Source organism: Protopterus annectens, chromosome 15.part0 (genome assembly GCF_019279795.1).
Source record: "Protopterus annectens isolate FY-2018-M chromosome 15.part0, PAN1.0, whole genome shotgun sequence".
Taxonomy (NCBI): domain Eukaryota; kingdom Metazoa; phylum Chordata; order Ceratodontiformes; family Protopteridae; genus Protopterus; species Protopterus annectens.
Window position 1 is genome coordinate 733,917,142 of NC_056749.1, and position 27,616 is coordinate 733,944,757.

The 27,616-nt window shown below is 43.9% G+C and overlaps 1 protein-coding gene across 1 annotated transcript in view; it reads left to right on the plus strand.

Moving 5' to 3' along the window:
* Window positions 1-27,616, plus strand: part of IDS (iduronate 2-sulfatase) — a 480,980-nt gene that overhangs the window by 358,922 nt on the left and 94,442 nt on the right. The window contains exon 6 of the mRNA XM_044057590.1: window positions 26,993-27,163. Within this exon, the coding sequence (XP_043913525.1) occupies window positions 26,993-27,163 (171 nt within the window). The remainder of the gene's footprint in view (window positions 1-26,992; window positions 27,164-27,616) is intronic.

Genomic DNA, 27,616 nt, shown 5'->3' on the forward strand with positions numbered 1-27,616 from the left:
TTCCAGTGTTCTCAGGAAGGCCGAGTGGGGTTCCTGGGTTTGGGAGGGTGGTCTGTAGCAGGCTATAAACTGGAAGGCAGTTTTACCCACTGTTAGTTGCACATGGATAGTCTCTGATGCTTCGTGCTTTGCCACCAACCTGGAGGTGTGGGTATCTTTGATGAATATCGATACTCCCCCTCCTTTTGTGGTTCGGTCCAAGTTTTGGGGCCGAAAAGCATGGTATGAGGTATAACCTGGTAGTGCTGGGGTGCTCTCGGGAGCCCTGAACCAGGCTTCTGTTACTGCACAGATATCGATGTTCTCCATGCTAAGGAGAGTTTCGAAAGTGCATCTTGAGGTTTAGACTTCTGGCGTTGAGTAGCATTACTCTTAGTTTCTTATCCCTTGTGATACCTATGGAGGTGGGTTTGTCTTTTGAGCCTTGCCTAAAAAGGCACTATGGGGGTAGCAAGAGCCTTTGCCAATATCCGAAAGCCCAGGGGTGACAGGTGCAAGCCGTCCCTAGCGAAGCATCGTGGCTTGTTGAGCATATCATCCCAAGCTGACAGGCATTGGATCCCCTTTGAATGACACCAGTACTTAAGCCAATTGTTGAAATTGATCATCTTGTCTTCATATTGTGGCATCATTCTTGGTGAGGGTAAGATGCTACTCAAGGTCAGGGTCATACCGGCCTGGGCTACATGCTCAGAGAGCTCCTTTGTCTCTTTTCATGTAGTCCAGGGAGGTACGTCTCAGGTCATTCACACCAGCATGGACAAATGACTGAGTCATATTTGTACTTGCCTTGGAGTGACCTGAGTGCTTGTGTTATGTGGCGGATCCTAGCGCCAGACAGGCTGCTCACCGTGACCTTCTCCTTGTTCAGCCTGGTGAGCGGGACGTCAGTGTGCCTGACGATAGTCACCTATTACAAGTGTATCAGGTGTGTTGTTTAGTCTTAAGGGCTGTGACTGTTCGGCACACTGGCTTTGTGAGATATGTGTTGCACGTGTTTTGTTTTGGGGTAGCGGCTGCTTTGGAGGTCTCTGCTGCTTCGGCAGATCTTTATTTAGAGCCTCCGAGTATGTTTTTGTGTGATTATGTGTTTGGTTTGCTGTCGTGGTAGGTCTATGTGAGACTGGAATTGTAGTGAGTGTGGTTTCCTTCTCCTCCTGACTGGTTATGCCAGTACTGAGTTGAGAGAGCTTAGCCTCCAGTTTGGCTATATGGTTGCATCTCTCACATGTGTTGGAATTTGTTGGGAGGAGGAGAGGGTTGTCTGTGTACATGAGGCAGTTGTAACACTGCCTCAATATTCCCAGATTCACCAGCTGGACCGGAGAGGAGATTGACAACTGACCTTTGGACATGCTAGAATAATATTGGGAATTCCTTAATAATTGAAAACCAGGGCCAGTGGGGAGTGAGGGTGTAGTGCTTTTAATTTTTAGTGCTGACTTATATAATTGCTTTAGTGAGCAAGTGCCAGGTAACTTAAGTGCAATGTGTTACAGGTAACTTAAATGCAAAAACGACAAACACTAACTTTCTTTCAAGTGAAACAAGGAAATAAGTACAGTAAGCAATGCAGATATCACTAGTGATCCACAGAAGCGCTGAGAAGCCGTGTATTAGGTGGAATTAGCGTTCCAGGGAAATAACAAGCATATAAACAAAGCTAGATTCAGCAGGCCTGGATCTAGTCTATGCTACAGCAAACAAGGTATACCAATTTCAGTAAGATACAGTTCAAATATTCAGGCACTATAAACCTTCAACCAGAAATTCCCAGCTCAGTAGGGCAGAGTCCAGCCTCTTCTCCCACAAGAGTGCAGACCACAAACCTTCTTAATGTAAAATAACTGGCCTGAAAGCCCAAGTGCTTAAACCAGAACTAATACACTTTAAGAATAACAGACACTGGGCTCTCAATCAGCAGTTCCCAACTTAGAAGGATGAAAGCTACCTGTCCTGCCACCACAGTGCATGCCACAAACCTTCCTAATGTAAAACAACTGGTCTGAAGCCCAAGTGCTTAATCCAAAAGACTTAGAATGATAGCTACACTTTAATCAAGTTACTACCAAGCAGTAATAAATTCAATTGAATACTTTAGAGAATGCCTGGATTAGTGCTCAAGTTACACAAACAAAGCTAGATCCAGCAGGCCCAAATCCAGTCTATGCCACAGCAAACAAGGCGCACCAACTTCAGTAAGAAGCAGTTCAGATATGCATGCACTACAAGCCTTCAACCAGAAATTCCCAGCTCAGAAGGGCAGAGTCCAGCCTCTCCTCCCACAAGAGTGCAGACCACAAACCCTCTTAATGTATTAATAACTGGCCTGAAAGCCCAAGTGCTTAAACCAGAATTAATACACTTTTAGAATAACAGACACTGAGCCCTCAATCAGCAGTTCCCAACCTAGAAGGATGTAAGCTACCTGTTCTGCCACTACAGTGCAGACCACAAACCCTGTCAGTGCAAAACAACTGGTCCGAAGCCCAAGTGTTTAAACCAAAAGGCTTAGAATGAGTTACACCAAGCAGTAATAAATACAACTGAGTACTTTTAAGATGATGCAAAAGTAAAAAAAGTAGGTAGAAACACAAGTACAGTAAAAACAGATGAAAATTTTTTTTTTTTTTTTCTGAACAAGTGCTGAGATCAAAGAAACAGATTTGAGTGCTGAAACTAGAAAACTGGCTAGTTATAAGAAAAAAAATAAGCTAGAAGGCTTCCCTCCAACACAGAAGGGCTTGGGGGCTCAGAAGCCTACAAATAGTCTATACCACTTAACAGGAAAGGCAGGAAACAAGCTTACATTTTTTTTTTTCTGTTTCCCAGATGCTCTCTTTGTGCACAGTAGGAGTGCCTGAAATCAGAATATGATCTCACTGCACTCAGTTGAGTGAGCAAATGAGATGGGCCCAGAAGGAGTATCCAAACACAAATTTACAAGAGGGGCGGGCAGTTGCAAGGCCACTAAGATTAAGAGCAGAGTCAAAACTTCCAGTTCAGTTAATATTCCTTCCACACAGTTAAAATCAATTTAAATACTGTATTTTTTTGAAAAAAAAAAAGAGCAGATAAAGGTACTTAAATTCTCTTATACGTCCAGTTGACTACAGCAGGTTCTTAGCCGGCCAAAGCTGAGGTTTTTAAGCAGAAAATATTTCACACTGTACCACTTAAATAGGCAAGGACGGGAAATCAAAGAATGTGACTACCCCCACACCTATAATTACTAGCAAATAACAAAATTCAGCAAACACTGACTAACTTCCAGTTCAGTTAATATTCCTTCCACACAGTTAAAATCAATTTAAATACTGTATTTTTTTGAAAAAAAAAAGAGCAGATAAAGGTAAATTCTCTTATACGTCCAGTTGAATACAGCAGGTTCTTAGCCGGCCAAAGCTGAGGATGTAATGTGATCCTATCTCGCCTACATTCTCTACAGATGGGTTTGGAGCCGATCCTCTGCTCCGACTCGGCCGTTATACAATAGAACGCAGTCTCTTATTGGCTGAGTCACCTCATATCCCAGGATGCACCACCACTACTTCCCCAGATCTCGTTTGCCGCTTTCCAGCATAGACGTGGTCTCTGACTTGGCTGAGCTAAGTACCTCTAGTCAGAAACTTTTTCTGTCAAATTTTTCTATAAAACTCACCCAAAAGCTGTTTTAACGGCTAGTGTTGTTGTGTGATTGTTTTTGGTCCCTTTTTTGTGGAAGATTGTGTGTATTTGTTGGTGAAAGGTTCCGTTTTAGTTAGAGGGGCCTAGCCCTACCTTAGGCGTTTAAATTAGAGCCTAGGTTGTCGGTGTTAACTGTGTTTTGTCCTGTAATTGGTGTTAATTTTTTCTTTAAAACCATGTCTGAAGAACATAGACCTTCCGGTTTTAAAAAATGTGTTAAGTGTGGTTACAAAATGTCTATAACGGATGATCATTCCTTATGTGTATATTGTTTAGGTCCCAAACATCTCCAGGAGTCCTGTAGCATTTGCCACGCTTTTTCCTCTCGAGTCCTCCAAGAGAGGAAAAACAAATTGATCTTAAAAGGGCTCATTGCCCCTTCTTTTGAGGAAGCCTTATCTTCCTCTTCTTCTCCTTCTGGCAAGAACAAAAATCTTGCTCCGACCAGTCCGTCGGATCCGAGCAAAAAGTCTAGGCAGGCTTCTCCGTCGGCTCCACGGACTTCGGAGCCGAGGGCGAACGGTCTGCCTCGATGTCCAGCCTCGACTCCTCTGGCTTTGGAGTCGAGCTCGGCATCGAGGCGTGTCACCTTCATCGGCTCCACTGCCTTGAGCCGATGGGGTTGCCTCAGACACTTCCACCGGAGCCGAAGTCCACATCGGCTCCAAGGGAGATTGCAATAGTAGTGGAACCTCCCTCGGCGCCGATACGCCTCGAGCCATTACGGAGCCGGTCCCCCAGTCTTTCGGAGCCGGCGGAGAAGTCGACTCGGACCCGGTCGGTCTCTTCTCGTTCTTCTAGGATGTCCGATTCGGACGTAGACAGGGTGCTTCAGAAGCTTTTCCAGTCACCGGTTCAAAAATTGATCTCGGCTCCTGCCCAGTTGGCTCTGGAGCCGATCTCCCATCCTTCTACTTCCATTCCTCCTCCGACAGTCTTGGCGCCGTTGGAGTCGGTGTTGGTGGATCCGGTCGAAGTTATCGAGTCGGTTCCGACTCTAACTTCAACCCCGTCCCTCGGTCGGGTTCGCACGCTGACCTCCTCTGTCGGCCCGGGATGCTTCGATCCGATCCTTTCGGTTCCGAGCCTCCCTCTAGGTGCGTCGGCTGGGGCTCCGTTACTGTTGTGGCTCGGGACGGGACCTTCCCAGGATTCTGGGGGTCCGGCCTTCGATGTCATGAGAAGTGCTTTAGCCAAATCCTCTGTGGCCACTTCGACCTTTCCACCACCACCTTCCTTGGGCATGGAGACTGGCACTTCTGGAATCCCCCTGTCTCGTGACAGCAGAGCCCCTGGGCCTGAGGTTACCCCCATTGGAGGTTCCCTTCTTCCTGGAGGTTCCTCCGACACCCTTTCGGAGGAACCGCCCAGGAAGAGACAGTGTAAGAGGAAACACTTGACTCCCCTGACGAGTCCCTCACATCGGATACCGACCTCGATGATGCGGAGGGGTCCCCAAAGTCGTCTTCGGAAGATGTCTCCTTTGCGGACATTCTGGAAATCCTTAAACAACGAGGCGACTGGCAGTCCAAACCCCCTTCCGCTGAGGAGTCGGTTTTCCTCAAGGCCTCGGGCTCAGCCCTCGCCTCCTGGGTGTCTCCGCCCTTGATGAGCTTCTGGATTTGATCTCTCAAGGGTGGGAACACCAGTTCTGTGGAACCGGTGCCAGCTCGTCCCAATAAGTTTCTCTCTGCACCCCCGGACAAGGAGTTTTTATCTAAAGGTGTGGCTGTAGATGCTATGGTGGTGGCATTTGCAACCCAACAAGATGTGGCAGAGGCTTCGGCATCCATTCATTTCCCCTAATAAAGAGTCTAGGAGCATGGATCGGTACGGCAAGCGTACCCTTTCTTCAGCGACCTTTACATTAAGGTCTCTGAATTATCTGGCACACTTCACCAGACTACAGAGGGATCTGATCAAGGAGCTGTCGGATGCCCTCTCGGGTAACTTACCTGAACAGTTAACACAGACGGTTAACTCTCAGTTGGCTACCCTATCCTCATTATCTAACTCGTCCATGAGGCTCATTTCCTATGTGGCCGAAGGAGCGAGTAGAGTGGCTGGGACAGGTGTTGCTCTACGGAGACAAGCCTGGCTACGCCTGTGTCATTTTGCAGAGGCCTTTAAGTCTTCCTTTGCCGACGCCCCCTTTGATGGGTCCTCATTGTTTGGACCCAAGGTAAAGGACACTTTGACTCGCTGCAAACAGGAGGGTAAGACTTTGGCTGCCGTAGAGCCGCTTTTCCCTCCCTCAGGCCTTATCCCAAGGCCTGAAGGGGAGGGAAAATGTGGTTCCGTAAGTCTCAGAAGCCTTACTCGTCGCAGCAGAGCGATCCCCCTTCTAGAGGCAGAGGAGGGGGAAATTTTTCAGGGAGACGCCGTCCCAGAGGCGGTGGAGGCCCCCGCAACACTGGAGACCGTGAGTCCTTTCGTGGCTCCTCCTCCTTCCAGCATCCCTGAAGGAGTACCCGACTGTGCAGCTCCGGAGCCAGTCGGGGGTCGTTTCTCGAAGCACCTGAAGGCCTGGGAAGATATTACTCAGGACCAATGGGTGCTTCAAATCATTGCCGGAGGTTACTCCATCCCCTTTGTTCAACCTCCCGCACCAGTCCAAAGAATCCCGGACCCACCACCCAGTCAACGGGATCATGCAGCCAACGAAGTATCAAAGCTGCTTCAAAAAGGAGTCATCCAACCTGTCCCTGCAGACCAGGCCGGATTAGGGACTTACTCAAGATTCTTTTTGGTGCCAAAAAAGACCGGGGACTTGAGACCCATTTTGGATTTCAGCAAACTAAACCGATTTGTAAAAAAGTCCAAATTCCGGATGGTCACTTTACAATCCATTCTCCTGCTTTTGGAGAAAGGAGTTTGGATGTGCTCCATAGACCTCAAAGACGCCTACTATCACATTCTGATGGATCAAGCGTCGAGGAGACACTTACGCTTCAGCCTAGGAGACAGTCATTTTCAGTTCCGAGCACTGCCCTTTGGTCTCACCACAGCCCCCAGGGTGTTTACCAAATGTTTGGCAGTCGTGACTGCTCACTTGAGAAGTCTAGGATTCCAGGTGTTTCCATACCTAGACGACTGGCTCCTAACTGCCGCCTCCAGGCATCTACTCTTGGAAAATTTAGCAGCCACTATCGCACTGGGCAAATCCTTAGGAATCACCTTCAATTGGTCAAAATCTGTATTGCAACCATCTCAGCGTATTCTGTTTATCGGTGCAGAAATAGACTCAAGGCAGATGCGAGTCTATCTCCCTACAGAAAGGATCGCGAAGCTTCAGTCTCAGGTCCGGGCCCTAATCCTCAGACGTCGTGCTCCAGCAAGAATGGTCCTACAACTGTTGGGCTCCATGGCAGCCACCATTCTTCTGGTCCCCTTGGCAAGGTTGCACATGAGGATACTTCAGTGGCTCCTCTCAGTCCAGTGGTCTTATCAGGACCTTCCCTCAGTCACGCATTCTGATCACGGACACGTGCAAACAGGATCTTCGTTGGTGGCTTCTATCCCCAATCTGAATCAAGGCGACCCTTCGTTCCCCCACTCCCCTCTGCCACGCTGACTACGGACGCCTCCCAGACAGGGTGGGGGGGGTCATTATCTGGACAGGTCGGTCCAAGGCATGTGGCACCCGGCGAGTCTTCTTCATATCAATATCCTGGAGATGAGGCGGTGCTTTTAGCGTTGCAAGCACTGCACGATCACCTCCCAGGGTACAATTGCCATTCAATCCGACAGCATGTCGGTAGTCTGGTACCTAAACAAACAAGGAGGAACCAGGTCCTATCCCCTTTGCAGAGAGGCCATGAGAGTATGGGATTGGGCGATTGCTACCAAGCGTTTCCTAATGGCAACGCACATTCCGGGGAAATCCAACGTGATAGCCGACAGACTGAGCAGAACTATTCTCTCCCCTCACGAGTGGTCCTTGAACAACAGAGTGATAACACAGATTTTCACAAGATGGGGAGTCCCCTGTTGCGATCTCTTCGCAAGCCCCCTCAATGCGAAATGTCACCACTTTTTCACTCTGGCCCCAGTTTTGGGGGAGACTCCCAAGGACGTTCTAGTCCACGCTTGGCCCTCTGGTCTGCTATATGCCTTTCCACCAGTTCCCCTTCTCCCCAAGGTGATTCAGAAGGCGATTCGCTTGAGAAGCAGAATGATATTAATCGCCCCATACTGGCCTCGGCAAATCTGGTTCCCCTTTCTTCACAGGTATGCATTGGAGGGTCCTTGGTTCCTGGACCAAGTTCCGGACCTTTTGACTCATCAGTCAGGACAACTCCATCAGTCCCTCCATTCGTTGAAGTGGACAGCCTGGCTACTCCTCTTCCAACCATAATTAATTGCCACTCTTTGGCTCCTGAAGTCATACACATCTTGTCTTCGGCCCACAAGACTTCTACAAAGAAGATATATAGCAGTAAATGGAAGAGGTTTGCTATTTGGTCCCAACTCCAAGGATTAGACCCAATGACAGCCTCGGTATCAGAAGTACTGAAGTTTTTAGCCTCCCTGTTCCAGCAAGGTTGCTCAGTATCTACCATCAAAGTACAATTGGCGGCTATTTCCAATTTTCATGAAAGTGTGCAACCTCCCTTAATGAGCAACAAGCTCTGTAAAGCCTTTATTAAAGGAGCTTGGCTTCTACGACCCCCCACTTCGCAACATGCACCTCCGTGGGATCTGAACGTGGTATTAGGTGCTTTAACCTCATCCCCCTTTGAGCCGGCAGCAACCTGTGATCTGAAATTCCTTTCTTGGAAAACTGCCCTTCTAATTGCTATTACTTCAGCCAGACGGGTTTCAGAGCTTCAGGCTCTATGTGTTAAACCACCTTACTTGGTATTCCACAAGGATAGAGTATCTCTTAGGCCAAACCCGTCTTTTATACCAAAGGTTTGTTCTAATTTCTGTCTGCAACAGTCACTGGAGCTACCGGTCTTCTTTCCCAAATATTCCAATAGAGCTGAATATACTTTTCACTGCTTAGATGTGCACAGGCAATTACGCTTCTATTTGGATAGGACACACAAAGCACGGAAATCAGATCAACTGTTTGTGTCCTTTTCGGATAATAGATTAGGCAAAGCCGTCACTAAAGTCACTGTTGCCAAGTGGATCAGGGACTGCATCACTCACGTTTATCTCATCTCAAACAAGGAGCTCATAGCTCCGGTTAAAGCTCATTCTACTAGGGCTATGGCCACTTGCAGCTTTTCATTCCAAGCTCTCTATTGGCGACATTTGTGCGGCTGCCACGTGGACATCTTCACACACCTTTGTTTCTCACTACAAATTAGATGTGGCATCCAGGGGTCGAGCTTCCTTCGGTTCCACAGTTCTCAGGAGTGTTTTCCAGTGAGCCACCCAGAAATTAGGTGCTAGGGACGCTGTCCCATCTGTAGAGAATGTAGGCGAGATAGGATCACATTACATCTTTTAGTTATGTACTTACCATAACTTTAGATGTATGGGATCCATCTCGCCTACATTCCTAATAACCCACCCTCCATCCCCCTGCCTTGTAGACCAGGAGAGACCGGACGATCCGAAATTGATCTTCTTTCCTCTCTTGAAAGACCTGAGTATGTTATGACAATAGTATGTCTCTGTGAACATGAGTGCGAACAAACAAGATCTGGGGAAGTAGTGGTGGTGCATCCTGGGATATGAGGTGACTCAGCCAATAAGAGACTGCGTTCTATTGTATAACGGCCGAGTCGGAGCCGAGGATCGGCTCCGAACCCATCTGTAGAGAATGTAGGCGAGATGGATCCCATACATCTAAAGTTATGGTAAGTACATAACTAAAAGTTTTCATTCTTACTTCCCACCCTCCTACCCCCTCCAGGTTTTTTCGAGGACCAAGATTCTAGTTTTATTATGGTTGCTTTGTCTTCCTACAGCTTTTATCTAAAAAAGGTGACAGAATGACATATGGTATTATTATAGGCAGAAAACAAGATGTGAGAACTCAAGGTGCATCATGGGATAGGGATTTGGCCTTGAGCTGTCCCATATCTAAGAATGAAGGCAAGATAAACAACTCACATGGAATGTTATAACTTCTTTTTTCTTATCCTGGCAGGAAAGATCCACCCCACAGAGAATTTCTTTTTCACCCAAACACTGTATGGAAAACAGTTTTGCTGGTAGCTCTCACTTCAGCAAGAAGGGTCTCAGAGTTGCAGCAACTCCTGGCATGCTGTCCTTACACCATCTTCCATAAAGACAGGGTGACCCTGCATACCAACCCCTCATTCATGCCCAAAGTGGTCAACGAGCTATCACTAAATCAGTCCATTCACTTACCAACCTTCTTCTCCTCTACCCAGAAAGACAGTGAGAGAATACTATAGTCCATGGATGTTCACAGACAACTAAGATTTTATCTGGACAAAACCAAGTCCATCAGAAAATCAAATCAACTTTTTGTTTCCTTCCATCCCAGAGCCCTGGGCAAGGCAGTCTCCAAACAGACGATTTCCTGTTGGATCAGGAAAACTATCTGTTTCTGCTACTCATACCACGGAAAAGACCTCAATCAGGGGATCAGGGCTCATTCTACTAGAGCAGTAGCTTCCTCCAAAGCCTTCTTCAAAGGCCTAGACACAGCTACCATCCTTGAGGCAGCCACCTGGTCCACTATACATACCTTCACCAAACATTACAAACTGGACCATATCTCCAGAGCCAGAGCAGGTTTCGCAAGGGCAATCCTGCAAGGATTTCTGAAATCCTCTACCTCTACCCTTCCTCATTCCTGAGCTGTGGTACTCTCCCACAGTAAGAATACTGCAAAATGAGAATAGAAGGACATAGAATAGTTGTGTAAAATCTTACCATAACCATAGATGTTCTTCGTGTTTCACTGTTGCAGTCATTACATTTGGGGTAATCCTGCTGGCAGGTTGCCCTCAGTCGGCCTGAATTCCAAAGTCTTGGGTCCTGTGTTGGCTGCCGTCGCCCCTTCCCTGACGTCAGGTCATCAGGGGTATAAAAGAAGCAGCCAACGCCATTTTCTTCAGTCTTTCTTGCCACACGGTGCCTGAAGCAGAAGCAGTTCGCAAGTGCTGGTCGGCCGACTCCTGAGATTTCCATGTTCGAATTTCAGATCCGAAGTCTTCAATAAAGCGAAGTACCCCGTTGGGGAAATTTTTCTTGCTCCAGACCGATGTCAGAAAAAGTAAATCATTGTATTTCTTGTGGAAAGCAAATACCTCATAAGGACTTTCATTCTTACTGTATTCCTTGCCTAGGCCCTGATCACAACGTCTCTGGTTGCTGGTTTTGTGCTAGGTTCAACCAACGCACTATTAAGTGTTTGTATGATTTTGCTTTAAGCTATTTTGGACGCCGGTTTAATTATCCAGAAATGTCATCGGATAGCCATCCGGCTACCGGAGTTCACAAAAAATGCAAAGGAAAAGAGTGAGATAAACAACGGAGGTCCAAAACAGACAAAGTTTCTCCTAAGCCAGTTGCTGGTTCTCAGTGAGGCGCTTTTGCAGCCCCTGACACCCGCTACTTTAGATTCGCAGGCCGCTACTGACTCCCACGTGGAGTCGGCCATGCCACTGGAAACTCAAGGTATTGAAGCCTCTGATACTATTCCCTCAGATGGGTCCGGAGCCGCTGAGCAGACACCGGCTTATGAGGGTGTTTTCAGACCTAAACATCTTTACATTAAACTGACTTCAGCTTCAAAGGCAAAGACTAAAGCACCTTCTAAAGCAAAGAAACAAACTCAAGAGCCACGTGGACAGACCTCTGTGCCCAAAAAACAAATGCTAAAAATGTCCGAAGACTTGATCATCTTGATCAGGGGTTCCCATCCCCCTCCTGATAAGAGGCCTAGGCAAGAGACGGACTGTGAATCTTCAGATCAGGTTTCTATTTCTTGTGCTTCCTCTTCTGATCAGGAATATTCTCTTCCCCCCCTATGAGGATTCTGATGCTGAAGAATCTATACCTTCAGCTTCTCCTCCAGAGGACTATTCCTTTGGGGAAACCTTGCATACCATGAGGGAGCATTTCCACTGGGAGAGCCAAGATTTTTCAGAATCTAAAAAGAGGCTCAGGGATTTCCTTTTACTACCTCAACACAGGCCTTTAGCCATTCCACCTGTGTTAGATATTGTAGATGATGTGTTTTCGGAGTCTAGTCTTACCCCTGACTCCTTACCTCCAGCTCCTGTTAAGCCTGACAGATATTACAGGGTTCCTGACTCTCATAAATTCCTTTTTAAAAACCCTTCTGCAGACCCAGAAACTATTTCGCATGGTCCCAAAGGAGTTGGGGCTTCCGCAGCAAAAAACCCTACCCCCTCTGACAGAGATTCCAGGGCTCTGGATAGATGGGGAAAAAAGGTTTACACATCTGCTACCTTGGCTATAAGTGCCTTAAACTGTCAGTTTCATATGCTCAAATATCAGCAACATGTCATGGCATTGCTTAAACAGAAAATGTTGTTAAACTCTGAATGTGCAGAAAACTAGGAAATGCAGGATTTATTGCATGCAGCTGAACAAGTTGTAAAGCATACTTTGCAATGTGGTTTTGATTCTTTGGAGGCCTCCTGCAGGGCCGCAGTTACGGGTTCGAGGCATGCTTGGTTAAAGGAACAAAATCTGCCTGATCATGTCAAAGTTAAATTATTAGATGCACCTTTACAACATGATATTCTGTTTGGTGTTAAGGCAGAAGAGGTGTTAAAGAAAATGGAGGACAAAGCTAAATCTATGCAAACTGTCAAAGATTTTTTACAATTACAGCCACCTAGATTTAGTAGACACTGGCCTACAAATAATTGGTCCTTTCCTGTGTCAGACAGACCTCGAAGGGGCAGATCCAGACACCCTAGAAGCAGATCACAGGCTCAAGGTTCATACAGGTCAAAGCAATGGGGTGCTTCTACCTCCAAAGTTGGAGAAGACAAATCACAACCATACAGGAAACAGTCCCAATGACTTCCCCCTGCCTGCACCAAGCACTTATCTCCTGGCAGCACCCTTAGGGGGAAAAATAGCACTTTTTTCTCAAAATTGGAACATTATAACCCAAGACAAGTGGGTTCTAAATATAGTGTCGCAAGGCTACAAGTTCCATTTCCATACCCTGCCAAAGGCAAACAGCTGGCCAGATCTGCCAAAAAATCAATGGGCAGAGGCACAAAAACAAGTCTCATCTCTCATGGACATGGGGGCCATTCAACAAGTACCAGAGCAAGAGCAGGGACAAGGATTTTACTCAAGATTGTTCTTGGTACCCAGAAAGGACAAGGTCTGGAGACCTGTACTGGACCTATCTATTCTAAACACATTCCTGGATATAACAAAATTCAAAATGTTGACTTTGCAGCAGCTTCTGCCCATGCTGGGCAAGAATGCTTGGCTTGTTACTTTAGACCTAAAAGAGGCATACCTGCATGTCCAATCAGACAATCATGCAGAAGATACCTCAGATTCAAGGCTGGTTCAATGCATTACCAATTCTCTGCACTGCCCTTTGGCTTATCTACTGCGCCCAGGGTCTTTACAAAGTGCCTGGCACCAGTAATTGCATTCTGCAGACAAAGAGGAATACAAATATATCCTTACTTGGACGACTGTCTAATTCAAGCAGAGAACAAGGACATTCTTCTACAGCATCTGGCGTTTGTGCAAAGACTTCTAACATGCCTAGGGTACACAGTCAACGAAAAGAAATCAAAACAAGTACCCTCTCAAGAGATAATATTCCTGGGTGCAAGCTTAAATACAACTGCCCAGATGGCTTACCTCACGCCAGACAAACAAAGGCAACGGACTACCTATTTCAAAATGTTGGCAACAAAGGCCCAGTTATCTGCAAGAAAAATTCCGCAGGCTTTGGGCTTCATGGCATTCTGCATCCTACTCATTCCATATGCAAGACTGCATATGAGGAAACTTCAATGGTACCTAAAAAGTGTTTGGACTCAACATTGCCACAGCCTAGAATCAATGATTACTCTCATTCCCTGCCTGCAACAGGAGTTTCGATGGTGGGCGAAAGCTTGTCACCAGAACAAGGGACAGCCATTCACATTACCCCCAGCCAGGCAGACACTAACTATGGATGCATCAGATTATGCCTGGGGGGCCCACATGGCAGGAAGATGCATTCAGGGCACATGGTCCTCAAACCAAATGCATCTGCATATCAATCAAAAAGAGATGCTAGCTGTTCAAAATGCCCTGACAGCCTTCAAGGACCTACTTCATCCGGGACAACTACTGATAAAGACAGACAACACCACGGTCATGTGGTATATAAACAAGCAGGGGGGCACGCATTCTTACCCCCTTTGCAGACACAGTATTGACTTACCAAGTACATCTGCAGGCACAATTCCTGCCAGGAAAGGAAAACACTGTGGCAGACGAACTAAGCAGAAACCTCATGGATCCCCATGAGTGGCACCTGGATCCACAAGTCTTCAGCATGATAACAAGGAAATGGGGATGTCTGGACATAGATCTATTTGCCTCCCCTCACAACTACCAACTAAAAAGATTCTGCACAAGGACTTATCACAGACAAGCATTGAAAGTGGACGCCCTATCTTTCAGCTGGAAAAACATATCAGTATATGCCTTTCCTCCACTGCCTCTCCTCCCCAAGGTGCTCCTAAAGGTCAGACAGGAGAAGCCAAAGATTATATGGATTGCTCCAGACTGGCCCCGCCAGTACTGGTATCCAATCCTAAGGAACTTGTCTCGATGCCCAGCTTGGGCCTTACCTCAAATACCTCATCTACTGTCCCAGCAAAACAATCAGATCCTGCACAGCCAACTCAGAACTTTAAACCTGGCAGCATGGCGGATAATGTAGTCATACAAAACACACCTCTCAGTAAAGCTGTGATGGATGTCATTTTGGAAGCCAGAAGGCCTAGTACTAGAAAATCTTATGCTGGGAAATGGAAGAGATTCTGTGTTTGGAACCAGGCACAAGGAACTGATACAGCTGTACCAAATATTCCTCAGATTTTGCAATACTTAACTGAGATGCTGGACAAAGGCCTATCCCTTTCATCAATTAAAATTCATACCTCTGCCATTTTAGCCCATTACAATACAGATCCACCAATCTTCTCTCGTCCTTTATTAAAGCAGTACCTCATAGGAGCCAAAAATGTACGGCTCCAAGGAGATCACCAATACCTGCATGGGACCTCAACTATGTCTTGGAAAACCTCACCCTGCCTCCTTTTGAGCCAGCTGCTACTGCTGATATAAAGTTTTTATCTTGGAAAACAGCTCTGCTCCTAGCAGTAACTTCTGCAAGACGAGTTTCAGAGCTACAGGCCCTCATGGCTGTGAAAACTTTTATCTTTTTTTATCCAGACAGGGTCTCACTGAGGACAAACCCAACATTTATGCCTAAGGTGCTATCCAGTGTGGCTCTTAACCAAACTATTCATCTGCCAACTTTTTATCCAAATCCACAGAACAAGGGGGAGAGAATTCTGCATTCCTTGGACGTACACAGACAGCTCAGATTCTACTTGGACAGAACCAAAGTTTTCAGGAAGACAGAGCAATTACTAGTGGCATATGCTGCAGGATCACTAGGAAAGGCCATCTCAAAGCAGACTATTTCAAAGTGGATAGGCCACTGCATTCATTTCTGCTACTTACAACATGGCAAGCCAGAGCCTAAGGGCATTAGGCCACATTCAATCAGAGCTGCAGCCACTTCAGCAGCCTTTCTCAGGGGAGTACTAATCAAAGACATTTTAGAGGCTGCTACTTGAAGTTCAGTGCATACCTTTACAAAGCACTATCATCTGCCACTCTACTCTAAATCCAGGACAGGCTTTGCCACTGCAGTTCTGCAGGGCCTCATAGCTGCTCCTAATGCTGTTTAGCTCCAGCCTCCCAACCATAGCTTATTGACTCTACCCAAATGTAATGACTGCAGCAGTGAAACACAAAGAACATAGTACAGTTGTGTACACTTACCATAAATGTAGATGTTCGAATGTATTCACTGTTGCAGTCCAGGTTACCCACCCGCCATCCCCCTTTTTACTGCTGGAACTTTTCTTTCCTTCTCTGATTTATATAACCTATGTGGTGTATTTGCTTGTAGATGAAGGTAAAATTTATATTGGTGCATGTATTTTTATATATATATGGACGAACCGAGAGTGCAGAAACGGCGGGAGCCGTCGCATGTTCAGCAGGTATGTACATTAACAAAACTCTGGAATCAGGCAACCTAGTATGGAATATTTCTAAGTATAGGTTATCAAGACATGAGATTAACTTGTTGAACAAAGGGACTAGTTTTATTCCTTCAGCTAATATTGATATAAGTGATGCAATTTTAGCTGTTAAGGTCTTTGCTCGAAACTTGGCATTGAAGTTAATGTTTGGGGATGTTTCCTCAAATGAATTTCATTCATTTAAATGAAGAAGTACTTTTATGCCTCATCTTCCAGCAAATGTTGATTTATTTGTCAAAGCAGTGGAAAATGACTTGTATGGAGGCTTTGAGACCTTCCAAAGAACTAATGTTAGTAATCTAACAAGGGAAGAAAAGTCAGCACTGCATGATTTGAAACAGAATATGAACATTGCTATACGACCTGCTGACAAAGGAGGCCCGATTGTTGTCATGGATAGTGTGTATTATAAAGAGACCATGACAAAAATGTTGAACACTGATGCTTATAACAGGGTCTCTCCTGACTTAGTGCAAGGTATTCATATAAGTCTGCATAGAATGTTTCATGAATGTAAAGGTTTGGGTCTGTTGAATGATGAGTTATATAATTATTTCTTGGTTGAGCATCCAGTAATACCTAGAATGTATGGGCTTCCCAAAATACATAAGAATCCTTTGCAACCTGCTTTTAGGCCCATTGTAGCTGGAGCAGGTTGGCTCACTGAGCCAATGTCTATTTATTTAGATTTTGAATTAAAACAAGTACTTCAGAGGTATACCTATGTATTAAGGGACACTGAACAGTTTTTATCAGATTTATATGATTTTGCTAGGAATGTTGACTCAACACAAGATCTATTATTAGTCACAATGGATGTAGAATCATTGTTTACTTGCATTCCTAATGAAAATGGAGTTAAGATGGTTAGGGAATTGTTATTGGACAGTGGTTTAGTTGACGTTGTTAAAGCAGACTTTATTACTTGAAACAGTTTTGGAGAACAATGTGTTTTTCTTTGATGAAGGTTGCTATTTACAGAAGAAAGGCATAGCGATGAGCACTAGCTGTGCCAACGCCTATGCGAATTTGGTCATGGTGGCATGGGAAAGGTACCATTTGCTAGGCAATGGTCAAATTCTGTTTTATAGGCGTTTTGTGGATGATCTTTTTTTCATTTGGCATGGCACTGCAGATAGTCTCATGTCCTTTCATATGAACTTGAATAGCAGTAGTTCATTTCTTAGATTTACTGTAAAGCATTCTTGGAAAAGCATTGATTTCTTGGATGTATCTGTGTATAAAGAGGGTTCTGAGTTTAAAACCACTGTTTATAGGAAGGCTTGTTATAGAGCTTCTTTTTTGCATAGGAATAGCATGCACAATCCATCCATATTTGGGAATATTGTGAAAGGGCAGGCAATCAGAGCATCACGATTGTGCTGTGAGGAAGTGAGGTTACAAGATGAGTTGGATAGGCTAAAATCAGATTTTTTGTCCAGAGGCTATGAGGAAAAACTTATAGTTGAGAGATACGCTGAAGTATCGGGGATGAGGGGCAATAGAGCCAAACCTTATTTCTCAGAGAAAAAGATAGAAACTATTCCAGCCACTGGCTCTAATAGATCTTTATCAGTGCTGCTACCATTCGGTGGCAACACAGATAAGATTAAACAAGCAATAGTGGCTAGCTGGAATATTTTATTGGTTGATGAAAAACCAAGAAACCTAGTGGGAGACAAACCATTGTTTACTTATAAAAATATGAAATGTTTAAAGCAACATCTTTGCTATAGGAATATAGGCGCTTGTCCATCGTCAGTGGAAAATTTTGTGCCATTTGGCACAAGGAAATGTGGTAGTTGTCCGCAATGTATATTTATAGATGCATCCCATTTCTTTAAGAACCCGGATACAGGTTATCTATGGGAATTGAGGAATCACAGTACTTGCAACACGCGCAATATTGTGTATGTTGCACACTGTGGCAGATGTTTCAAATACTATGTTGGTAAGACCAACAGATCATTAAGAGAGAGGATTAGAGACCATGTATATTGTTTGGAAAGGAAGCAAGATTGTAGTGCGCTAGCTAAGCATACACTTTTAGAAGGATCTGACCATGTATTTTATTAAGTATTGCATGTACAATATCCTAACATCAGGCTGGGTGATATTGTTAATCTAACAGAACAGGCTGAGTTAAAATGGATCTTTAGACTGGCAGCACATAGGGGGAGGGGTCTAAATGAAAGTGTTACTATTAAGCATGTTCTTAAAGCCTGAGCCCTCCGGTAGATGGGCTCAAGATTCATATTTTAAGGGTTTTATACATATTTATTTTAGAGTTATGTATCATTGTAAAGTTTATGTTTTTGTTTTAGTTGGTGCACTTTTTGCTAAGTGTTATATAGGATACTTTGGTATCTAATGTGTTCTTTAGGTTTTTATAGAAGCAGGTTGTTTCAACAGTACTACCAAGTAGTAATTTTAAGATTGAGCTAATTTGGTTAATTGAATCATTGCTTGATTGATGTTTGCTATATAACTGATGATGACTGCTTGATTTTGTAATGTCTGAAGAAGCAGAGAGCATCTCTGCGAAAGCGCTCACATTTTGTTCTTTGAAATAAAGAAGTTTTAACTCAGCATTGACGTTTGGATTATTAGCTGGAAAAATCCTTCATCCTGATTGAACTGCTGCTTCCTTTTGGTGGTTATTTTATATTTTCTGTGGGATTTTATAGTTTTTTGGGGATATATATATATATATATATATATATATCATATGTATATATATATATCATATGTATATAGACGATCTGACGTCAGGGAAGGGGCAATGGCAGCCGACGCAGGACCCAAGACTTTGGAATTCAGGCTGACTGAGGGCAACCTGCCAGCAGGATTACCCCAAATGTAATGACTGCAACAGTGAATACACTCGAACATCTACATTTATGGTAAGTGTACACAACTGTACTATGTCCTTCTCTTCCATGTTGCATATTCCTTCCCTTCCCTTCCTCCTGACTCCATAATTTCATATCTACAGGTCTGTGGACCTTCACAGAGCCCCTACTTGGCACTAGGTTATTTTTGGACAGTCTGCGGCATTCCACCTGTCTGAAGGACATCTTTTGGCATCTCCTAGCCTACTGTCTGACTGGGTAGTTAGTTCTGAGGTGTGTGCATGCAGACGTCACATTTAAGGTCCCTGGTTTATGGCCCTATGTGTGACGTCCCACGCCCCAACAGCAACCAGGCTGAAAACGTTTGAATAGGAGCCAAAGTTCGGGTCGCCTGAGGTGGAGGATCCCTACTACAACATGGAAGAGAAGGACATCTATGGTTATGGTAGGATCTTGCACAACTATTCTGTGTGTTCTGTTTTTTTTTCTTTTTTCTTTTGTTAATTTGATTCTGAACTCATTTAAGGGAACTAATATGAGGCCTTTTATATTTTAGGTATCAAGTATAGGTGTCTCTAGGCCTTTTACTGTCACAATCTGTCATTTCTGTTGCAAGAAAGAGAGTATAACTTCTACTCAGGATGCAAATGCAGCTCTGTTCATGATATTGTCTATACTGAGTTGTCATATAGCAGACTGTATCATTTTTCAGATTTTTTTTCATTTGAGTGATGGTGTCAAATTTGCACCGAGTTGCTTTAAAGCACCTAAGGGTAGAATGACCTTTTTCTGTTAATGTGCTTGTTGTTGAACAACCCATTGTTGTATTTCACTGTCTGTCTGATGTTTTGCAGTGCATGCAGTTTCCATTGAGATTTACTTGACATCTGTCCAGACTGGGATGCTCAGTACCACTACTGAGTGTATACTGAGTACCATTGCATCAAAAGTAAAACCCCTCTAATTTCTGTCAAATTCGGCAGTGATCTGCATTTCAACCCTTAAGGGTAAAACGGCATTCTCAGGTGGATTTTTTCTAGCTGAGCATCCTGCTGTCTTTGCTTGAAATTTTTGTACTAAACTCTTAAAGTTGGACTTGGTTATAGGTACCATTTGCAAGGGGTTCCTTGGCCTTCACTGCCAAACTTTGGAATTTTATATTGTACTCTGTATCCATTGAGGGTATATAACATCTTAGGTTTGACTATTAGGGGAAAGGGTCTTATTTAAACTCAGGCCAGCAGCATTGAATCAGCTACCTAGCAAAATAATTCTCAAATAGCATTGGATGGCTTCGGGGCTAAACTGAAGGAATGTCTACTAGAAGAAACTGGCTGTATTTGCTTTTGCAATACCAGATAATTTCCTGTAGGCTTAATGTAGCTGGAGCATTTATAAATACTATGTATAGGTATCACTCTGCTGAGAAACCCATTCTGTAACTGTTGCGCATATTTACACATTGCTTGATATAGGTTCATAGGTTCATACTAGGCTATCTGCCCTAGGGCATTCATAAGCCTAGCCAGAGTGTGTTTGGCTTTCGCCACCCATTTTAAATTAATTTTGCTATGCCTTTTTTTGAGGTTAGTATACTGTGCCTCTGTCTAACAGTGACACAGAAGTGATAGCCGGGGTAAACCTACGATCTCCCATCCACTCATCAAGATTCCTCTTGAAGAGAGTCAATGTGGGACTCTGCCTAACCTGGACTGGGATTTTATTCCAGAGTGAAGGGAGCCTCTGGGTTATGAATCTGTCCCTCCAGCATGTCCTATTTATTTCAGTGCTGAGGTTCAAGTCTCTCGAGTGCGTAGCTCGATGGGATTTGGATTTATTATGAATATCATTGTTTCGTGATACCACTTTTCTGTATTCATATATACTTTTGATATACGTTATTGTATCACGCATTTTCACTTTTGTTATCAGTTTTTGTATTGTTTTATGTACTTTGCTCTTCTGTGACCTTGGGTCATGGTTGAAAAAGATGAATTGATCAGTCGACTTATGTGATTACCAAATTTCAAATAAATAAAGTAAATTTAGCTTACTCTTTGATACTTGTCAAGAGAGCTAGCCTCAGCACCTATAATGTACCCAGCATAGCTCTCAAGTAATCGGAGACAAATCTCAGCAGAATCAGTAACAAATCCAGAAGTAAGCAGGGGTAATCGGGGACACTTTTAAAATATTAGCGCTATTAAGTTGAATGTGAATTAATTTACATTTTTTGAACTAAAATAAGTTTATAACTAATTGCTATCATCATTTATTAAGTGTAATTCATCACCTTTTCTCTGTCAATTACCAGATTTATTGTTCCTGCTACTCTTGGAAATGTCTGGGTGTATTTGTTCCACATTGCTCTATTTCAGGCTTGTATGTCCTAGTATTTAACGTACCTTGGTATGAAACACTCTGTTAATCGTTTCATTGTAGCTATTTCAGTGGTTACTGCTGCTTTCGTATTTTTAAAAGAGTGATGTTAAAATGGTTATTTATATTAGAAATTGAAATGCTTTGTTCCTTTGCCTTTGAGGGTCAGAGCTCAATTGTGTTTTGTAGGTAATCATGCTATTTTCTTATGAAAACTTCAAACTGCTTTGGAGCCAACATGCTTTGATATATTATAAGGCAGCAAAAATAGCCAAAAATGCAAGTTTGCAGACAGATTTCTAGAAAATGGTCATTATTAAGGGGGTTAAAAAGATCTATGTTTATGTATTTTTCAGAGCATAGGATGATTGAACTTTATTCTGCCATTCACTTTTCTCAGCTGTTTAGTTCACTGTATGTCAGTATGGTTGTTTTATTATTATTTGAATTTATGCTTATCTGCATTTTTACTCTTTCATACTGTTGCTTCAGTTGGTCTAGCAGTGTTTATTAGTATTGTGCATGTTAAATTGCTTTATGTGCTCACCCTTCCTAGCCGTTCTTTGCCCATTTCATAGGTTCATAGGTAGGTACTAGGCTATTAGCCCAAGGGCCTATATAAGCCTAGCCAAAAAGGTACCATGGCTTTCGCCACCCAAGAAAATTATTTTCCTGTGCCCCTGTCGAGCAGAGCCACAGAAGTGATCCCTGGGGTGAATTTCGTATTTCCCATCCAATCATCAAGATTTTTCTTGAAGAGTGCTAATGAGGAGCTCTGTTTGACATAGATAGGTAGTCTGTTCCAGAGTATGGGAAGTCTCTGGGACAGGAATCTATCCCTCCATCATGTTAAGTTTATTGTGGTGACAAGGTTTAGGTCCCTAGAGCATGTAGCACTGAGGGTTTGGGATTTCTTTAAGTGGAGCATGTCCAACAACTCTGGGTTTGACATAGCTTTGCATGTTAGGCAGAGATCGCCTCTGAGTAGGCGATATGTGACGGTGTAAAGCTGGAGTTTTTTGAGACGGTCTGCATAGGGCTTCTGTTTGAGACCAGTAATTCCCTTTGTGAGGTATTTCTGTGGCCTTTCCAGTTGTTGTAGATGTCTTGTGAGGTACATACCAAAAGGGGCATTGTACTGTATAATGGGTCTGAGTGATGAGTAGAGGGGAACAATGACCTCTTTTTTTCTGGATGAGAAACCTTTTGTGATGAGGTGAGCCATGTAGAAGGATTTCCTGACCACTGTGCCGATGTGATTATCAAAGGAGAGACTATTGTCCACCTATGTCCCAAGGTCTCTTATCACACTTTCGGTATTAAGTAGACTACCACTTATGTGGGTAGTTCATGGGTACAGAGTTTTTACCAAAGGGGATGACAATACACATTTTGGCATTGAGCTTCAGGCCATGGCTTTGACACCAGGCATCTGTCTCAGTGAGGCCCTTTTGTAGTATGTCCACATCGTTAAGTGTTTCGATTATGGCTCCTAGTTTGCAGTCATCTGCAAACTTTGTTAGCCAAAGACCTTCTGTGTTAGCCTGTACTTCAGAGAAGTAGATACCAAACAGGAGAGGACCCAGGACTGGACCCTGTGGTACTCCACTTGTCACTGGTCTGAAGTCGGATTTGGAGTCTGCTACTTTCACAGTGTGGGTTCTGTCCGTGAACCAGTTGGCAACCCATCTTGTGACATAGGGATTTATACCTAGTTTAGTGAGCTTATCTATAATTCCAGAGTGGGGGATGGTGTTGAAAGCCTTGGCGAGATCTATATAAGCTGTGTGAACCACCTTACCCTCATCTATGGCTTTGGTGACTGCTTCAAAGAAGTCAGTCAAGTTTGGGAGACATGATCTGCCTTTTACAAACCCGAACTGGGTAGGGTCCAGAGTTTGGAGATTACCAATGTCTTTGTTTATGAGTTCCATGATGATACATTCCATGGCCTTGCAGACCAGGCTCATCAGGCTAATGGGGCGGTAGATCCTGGGGTCCGTCGTGGCTCCCCCTTTGTGGAGTGGGATAACTGTCACTGTGTGCCATTGAGGTGAGGCTATGATTGAACATGGTACTTGGGTAGGGTGCCAGTTCATTCTGTAGTTCGTGTAGAATGCTGCCTGGGATATTGTCAGGTCCCATGGATGCTGTGTTCTTGGCTTTGGAGAGTGTGTTTTTTTACCTGTGCAGCTGTGATTACAGGAACTTTGCATTCTTTTGGTATATATATGGACCCTGTAGGGGGGTGAGAGGGGGGTAAAGTTAGCACTGAACCTATCTGCCAGGATGTTGGCAATATTAGTTGGTTCTGTATATTTAGTGCCATTGTGCTGTAACTCGGAGCAAATCTGAGTGTTGCCATTTAGATTCTTGACATAGCTATAGAATGCTTTATGTTTGTCTTTAGAGTCAGTGGCAATTTTGTTTTCGTAACTAGCTTTGGAGGATTTTATGAGGGATCTCAGCTTCTTACTGAGGTTGACCAGGGAGTTGCTCCAGTCATGGGATTTTACTCTTTTTTGCAACAGTTTCTTTCTTCTGTTGTAGAGTTTGTTTATGGCAGAGGACCACCAGATTGGCTTCCTTTTTTTGGAGGATAGCATCTTGGTTCTGTTAGGGATAGCATGATTTGCACTTGTGTAAGTGCTTATAAAGTGCATTTGTGTAGGATTCAGCAGTCATACCTATATTGTCCATCTGCGTGGGTGTCATGAAGTTTGCCACTTCTGTCTTAAGAAGTGTAAAGTTGGCTTTGGAGAAGTTTTTTTACAGTGGTTTCCCTAATTGGGGGTGGGATGTGGATGTCTAGGGTGATTAGCTTGTGGTCGGATCTGACCAACGAGGAATTGACCTGTGGTGTGGAACACAGGTTGCCCATGTTGGTAATGACCAGATCTAGGATATTGCTGCCCCTGGTGGGGATGTGAATAAGTTGATCCAAGGCGTTGGAATTTATGAATTCCAGAAAACATTGAGCAAAAGAGTTGGTACATGAGTAGTTTTCCCAGTTAATGGTGGGGTAGTTGAAATCGCCCATTATTAGGGTGTTGGGTTGTACCCTAATACTTTCCAGTGTATCAAGAAAGGAGGAGTGGGACTCCTGGGGCATGGTGGGGAGTCTGTAGCAAGCTACAATTTGGATTGCGGTCTTGCCCAGAGTTAGTTGCACTTGGATAATCTCAGATGCATTATGCTGTGCAACTAGCCTGGAGGTGTGGATATCCTTAATGAATATGGACACGCCTCCATCTTTAGTGCTTCGTTCAAGGTTAGGTGGCCGAAAGGTGTGGTATGAATTATAGCCTGGTAATGCAGGGGTGCTCTCTGGAGCCTGGTAATGCAGGGGTGCTCTCTGGAGCTTTGAACAGTCACTGCACAGATGTCGATGTTCTCCCTTTTAAGGAGTGCCTCGAGTGAGTGCATTTTGAGGTTTAGACTTCTAGCATTGAGTAGCATTACCCTCAGATTTTGCTTGCTTGTACCTGTTACAGTGGTGAATTTGTCATTTGAACCTTGCCTAAAAAAAGGCACTATAGGGGTGGCAAGAGCCTTAGCCAGTATCCGGAATCCCAAGTGCGACAGGTGCAGGCCATCTCTGGCAAAGCATCATGGTCTGTCGTTCATGTCGTCCTAGGCAGACAAATACTGGAACCCCTTAGAATGACACCAGAAGCTTAGCCAATTGTTGAAGTCAATCATTTTGTCCTTGTACTGTGGTATCATTCTGAGTGATGGCAGGATGCTACTCAGGGCTAGGGTCATACCTGCCTGGGCTACAAGATCAGAGAGCTCCTCCATGTCTCTTTTCATGTAGTCCAGGGAGGTACATCTCAGGTCATTCACACCAACATGGACAATGACAGTGTCACATTTGTACTTGTTGTGGAGTGACCTGAGTGCCTGCATTATGTGGCGGATCCTGGCACCTGACAGGCAGCTGACAGTAACTTTCTCCTTGTTTAGCCTGGTGAGTGGAACATCAGTGGGCCTGACTGTTGAGTCACCTATGACTAGAGTGTTGGGTACGTTATGCCTTATGGGCTGTGGTTGAGGGGCACACTGAGTTTGTGGGCTGTGTGTCATTTGGGTTGTGTTGGGGGGTGGAGTTTGCTTGCGTTTCTGCTTTGGAGGTCCCTGATGCCTGGGCAGGTTTTTATTGATAGCTTCCGTGAATGCAGGTGTGTGTTTTGTGTTTCTATGTGTGTGTTTTGGTGGTGTAGGTTTTGAGGGACTATGTGATGTGTGGTGTGGTGCAAGTGTTTACCTTCTCCTCTTGACTGTCTAGTCCAGTCTTGGGTGAAGAGAGCTTTACTTCCAATTTGGCTATATAAGTGCATCTCTCACAGGTTGTAATGTTGGGTGGTAGGAGGAGAGGGTTGTCTGTGTACATGAGGCAATTGCTGCATTGCCCCAAGATGCCCAGATTCATCAGGTAGACAGGAGAAATCACCGGGAGCTGACCCTTAGACATGCCTGGATAGGTGCTTATTTATTAAGTACAAAAAACTGCTTTCCTCTAGACAAGTGAGGAAAGTTGAGTGCTGTAGTAATTTGCAGCTTATGTAGTGCTTACGAGTTCTGAACAAGTGCGGAGTTTAAAGAAACAGATTTGAGTGCTGAAACTAGAAAACTGGCTAGTTCTAAGAAACAAAATTAAGCTAGAAGGCTTCCCTCCAACACAGAAAGGCTTGGGGACTCAGAAGCCTACAAACAGTCTAGACCACTTACAGGAAAGGCAGGAAACAAGCTTAAAAAATTTTTTTTTCTTTCCCAGATGCTCTCTTTGTACACAGTAGGAGTGCCTTAAATCAGAATATGATCTCACTGCACTCAGTTGAGTGAGCAAATGAGATGGGCCCAGAAGGAGGATCCAAACACAAATTTACAAGAGGGGCGGGCAATTTCAAAGCCACCAAGAAAAAACATCAAAACAAAACCAGGGAGGGTGGGTGAGAACTAAATGAAAAAACAGAGGGGTGGGTGAGAACTAAATGAAAAAACAGAGTCAAGACTTCCAGTTCAGTTAATATTCAATGCCACACAAATAAATGATGTCTTGGGGTCAGCTCATGGCTGGCAAGAGTCTTTGGATCCACTAAAGCAAGTGTATACACATTTTTTATTTCACATAAAACAATTTCTTGATGAATTTCCTCGCTTGTTTAAAGATACTCTTCATACATGGCTCATCCTATGCTGTACGCACCTTCTTATACAATACCTGACACACCCTGAGTAAGAGAGATCGCAGGTGTTTTGTCTGCTGTTCTGGTGAAGTATGTTTAACTGCAGGACTGTCTTTGCAGGGAAATAATGTTACCTAAAGGTCAGTATTTGTTCAGAGCAGTAACTGTATCATATTTAGTGATTTTGTTTACAGTTATTTTATGAAAGTTTTTTTTTTTTTTGCTTACGATTTCAACATGACCTTCACAATGAGCATTGTTTTAATAAATGTTAGTGTTATCCATTTTTCTTTGTAAAAGTTTGCAGGATGCTGGCTCAGTTAAGGTCTGTAACTCATAGATTGAGGGTCCAGGGTTCAACCCTGACCTGTGGTCATCATGTGTGCAGTTTGCATATTTCCCTTGTTTGCTGGATTTTTCTTATCTACTATGGTTTCCCTCCCATAAAAATACAGGAAGTTTGACATGGTTGATGGCATCTGAGATGGACCAGTTCACTTACCTTCTTAAAAATAAGTAAACTAAAGTCATATTTTCAGAGTTTTTATATATGACATGTACTAGACAAGTCATTGGTAAATAATGTATTTTTTATTTGTTCTACAAAATATAGGAATTCTTAAAACTGTACCCAATGGAAAATATCACCTTGGCCCCTGATCCCGATATTCCAAAAAGACTTCCTTCTGTAGCATATAATCCCTGGACAGACATTAGGAAAAGGGAAGATGTGCAAGCACTCAACATCAGTTTTCCTTATGGGCCTATCCCCAAAGAGTTCCAGGTATTTAATTTTTTTACTAGTCTCTGTTTGTGTGACACTGCACTTGATCTGAAGTTTATTTATTTTTCTTGCTTGCATGTATTTGGAGTGGTCTGTAAGTAGTTGTATTTGTTCCATCACTTATTCATGAATTACAGTTCATAGTAATTCAGTTATGGGTGCTGTGGTATATGGCATAGTGATTAGAATGTTCGCCTTGCAGCTTCTTTTCTGGTTTGGTTCCTACTTCTTGGGGCTTCTGTACAGAATTTGTATGTCCTTCCTGTGCCCATGTGGGGTTTTACCAGGTACTTCACTTTCCTTCATATCCTAAAGAAGTGCAGTTAAGTGAATTAACAGTCTGCAGAGTTTTGTGTGTGTGTGTGTGTGTGTGTGTGTGTGTGTGTGTGTGTGTGTGTGTGTGTGTGTGTGTGTGTGTGTGTGTGTGTGTGTGTGTGCACGATAAATGGTAGG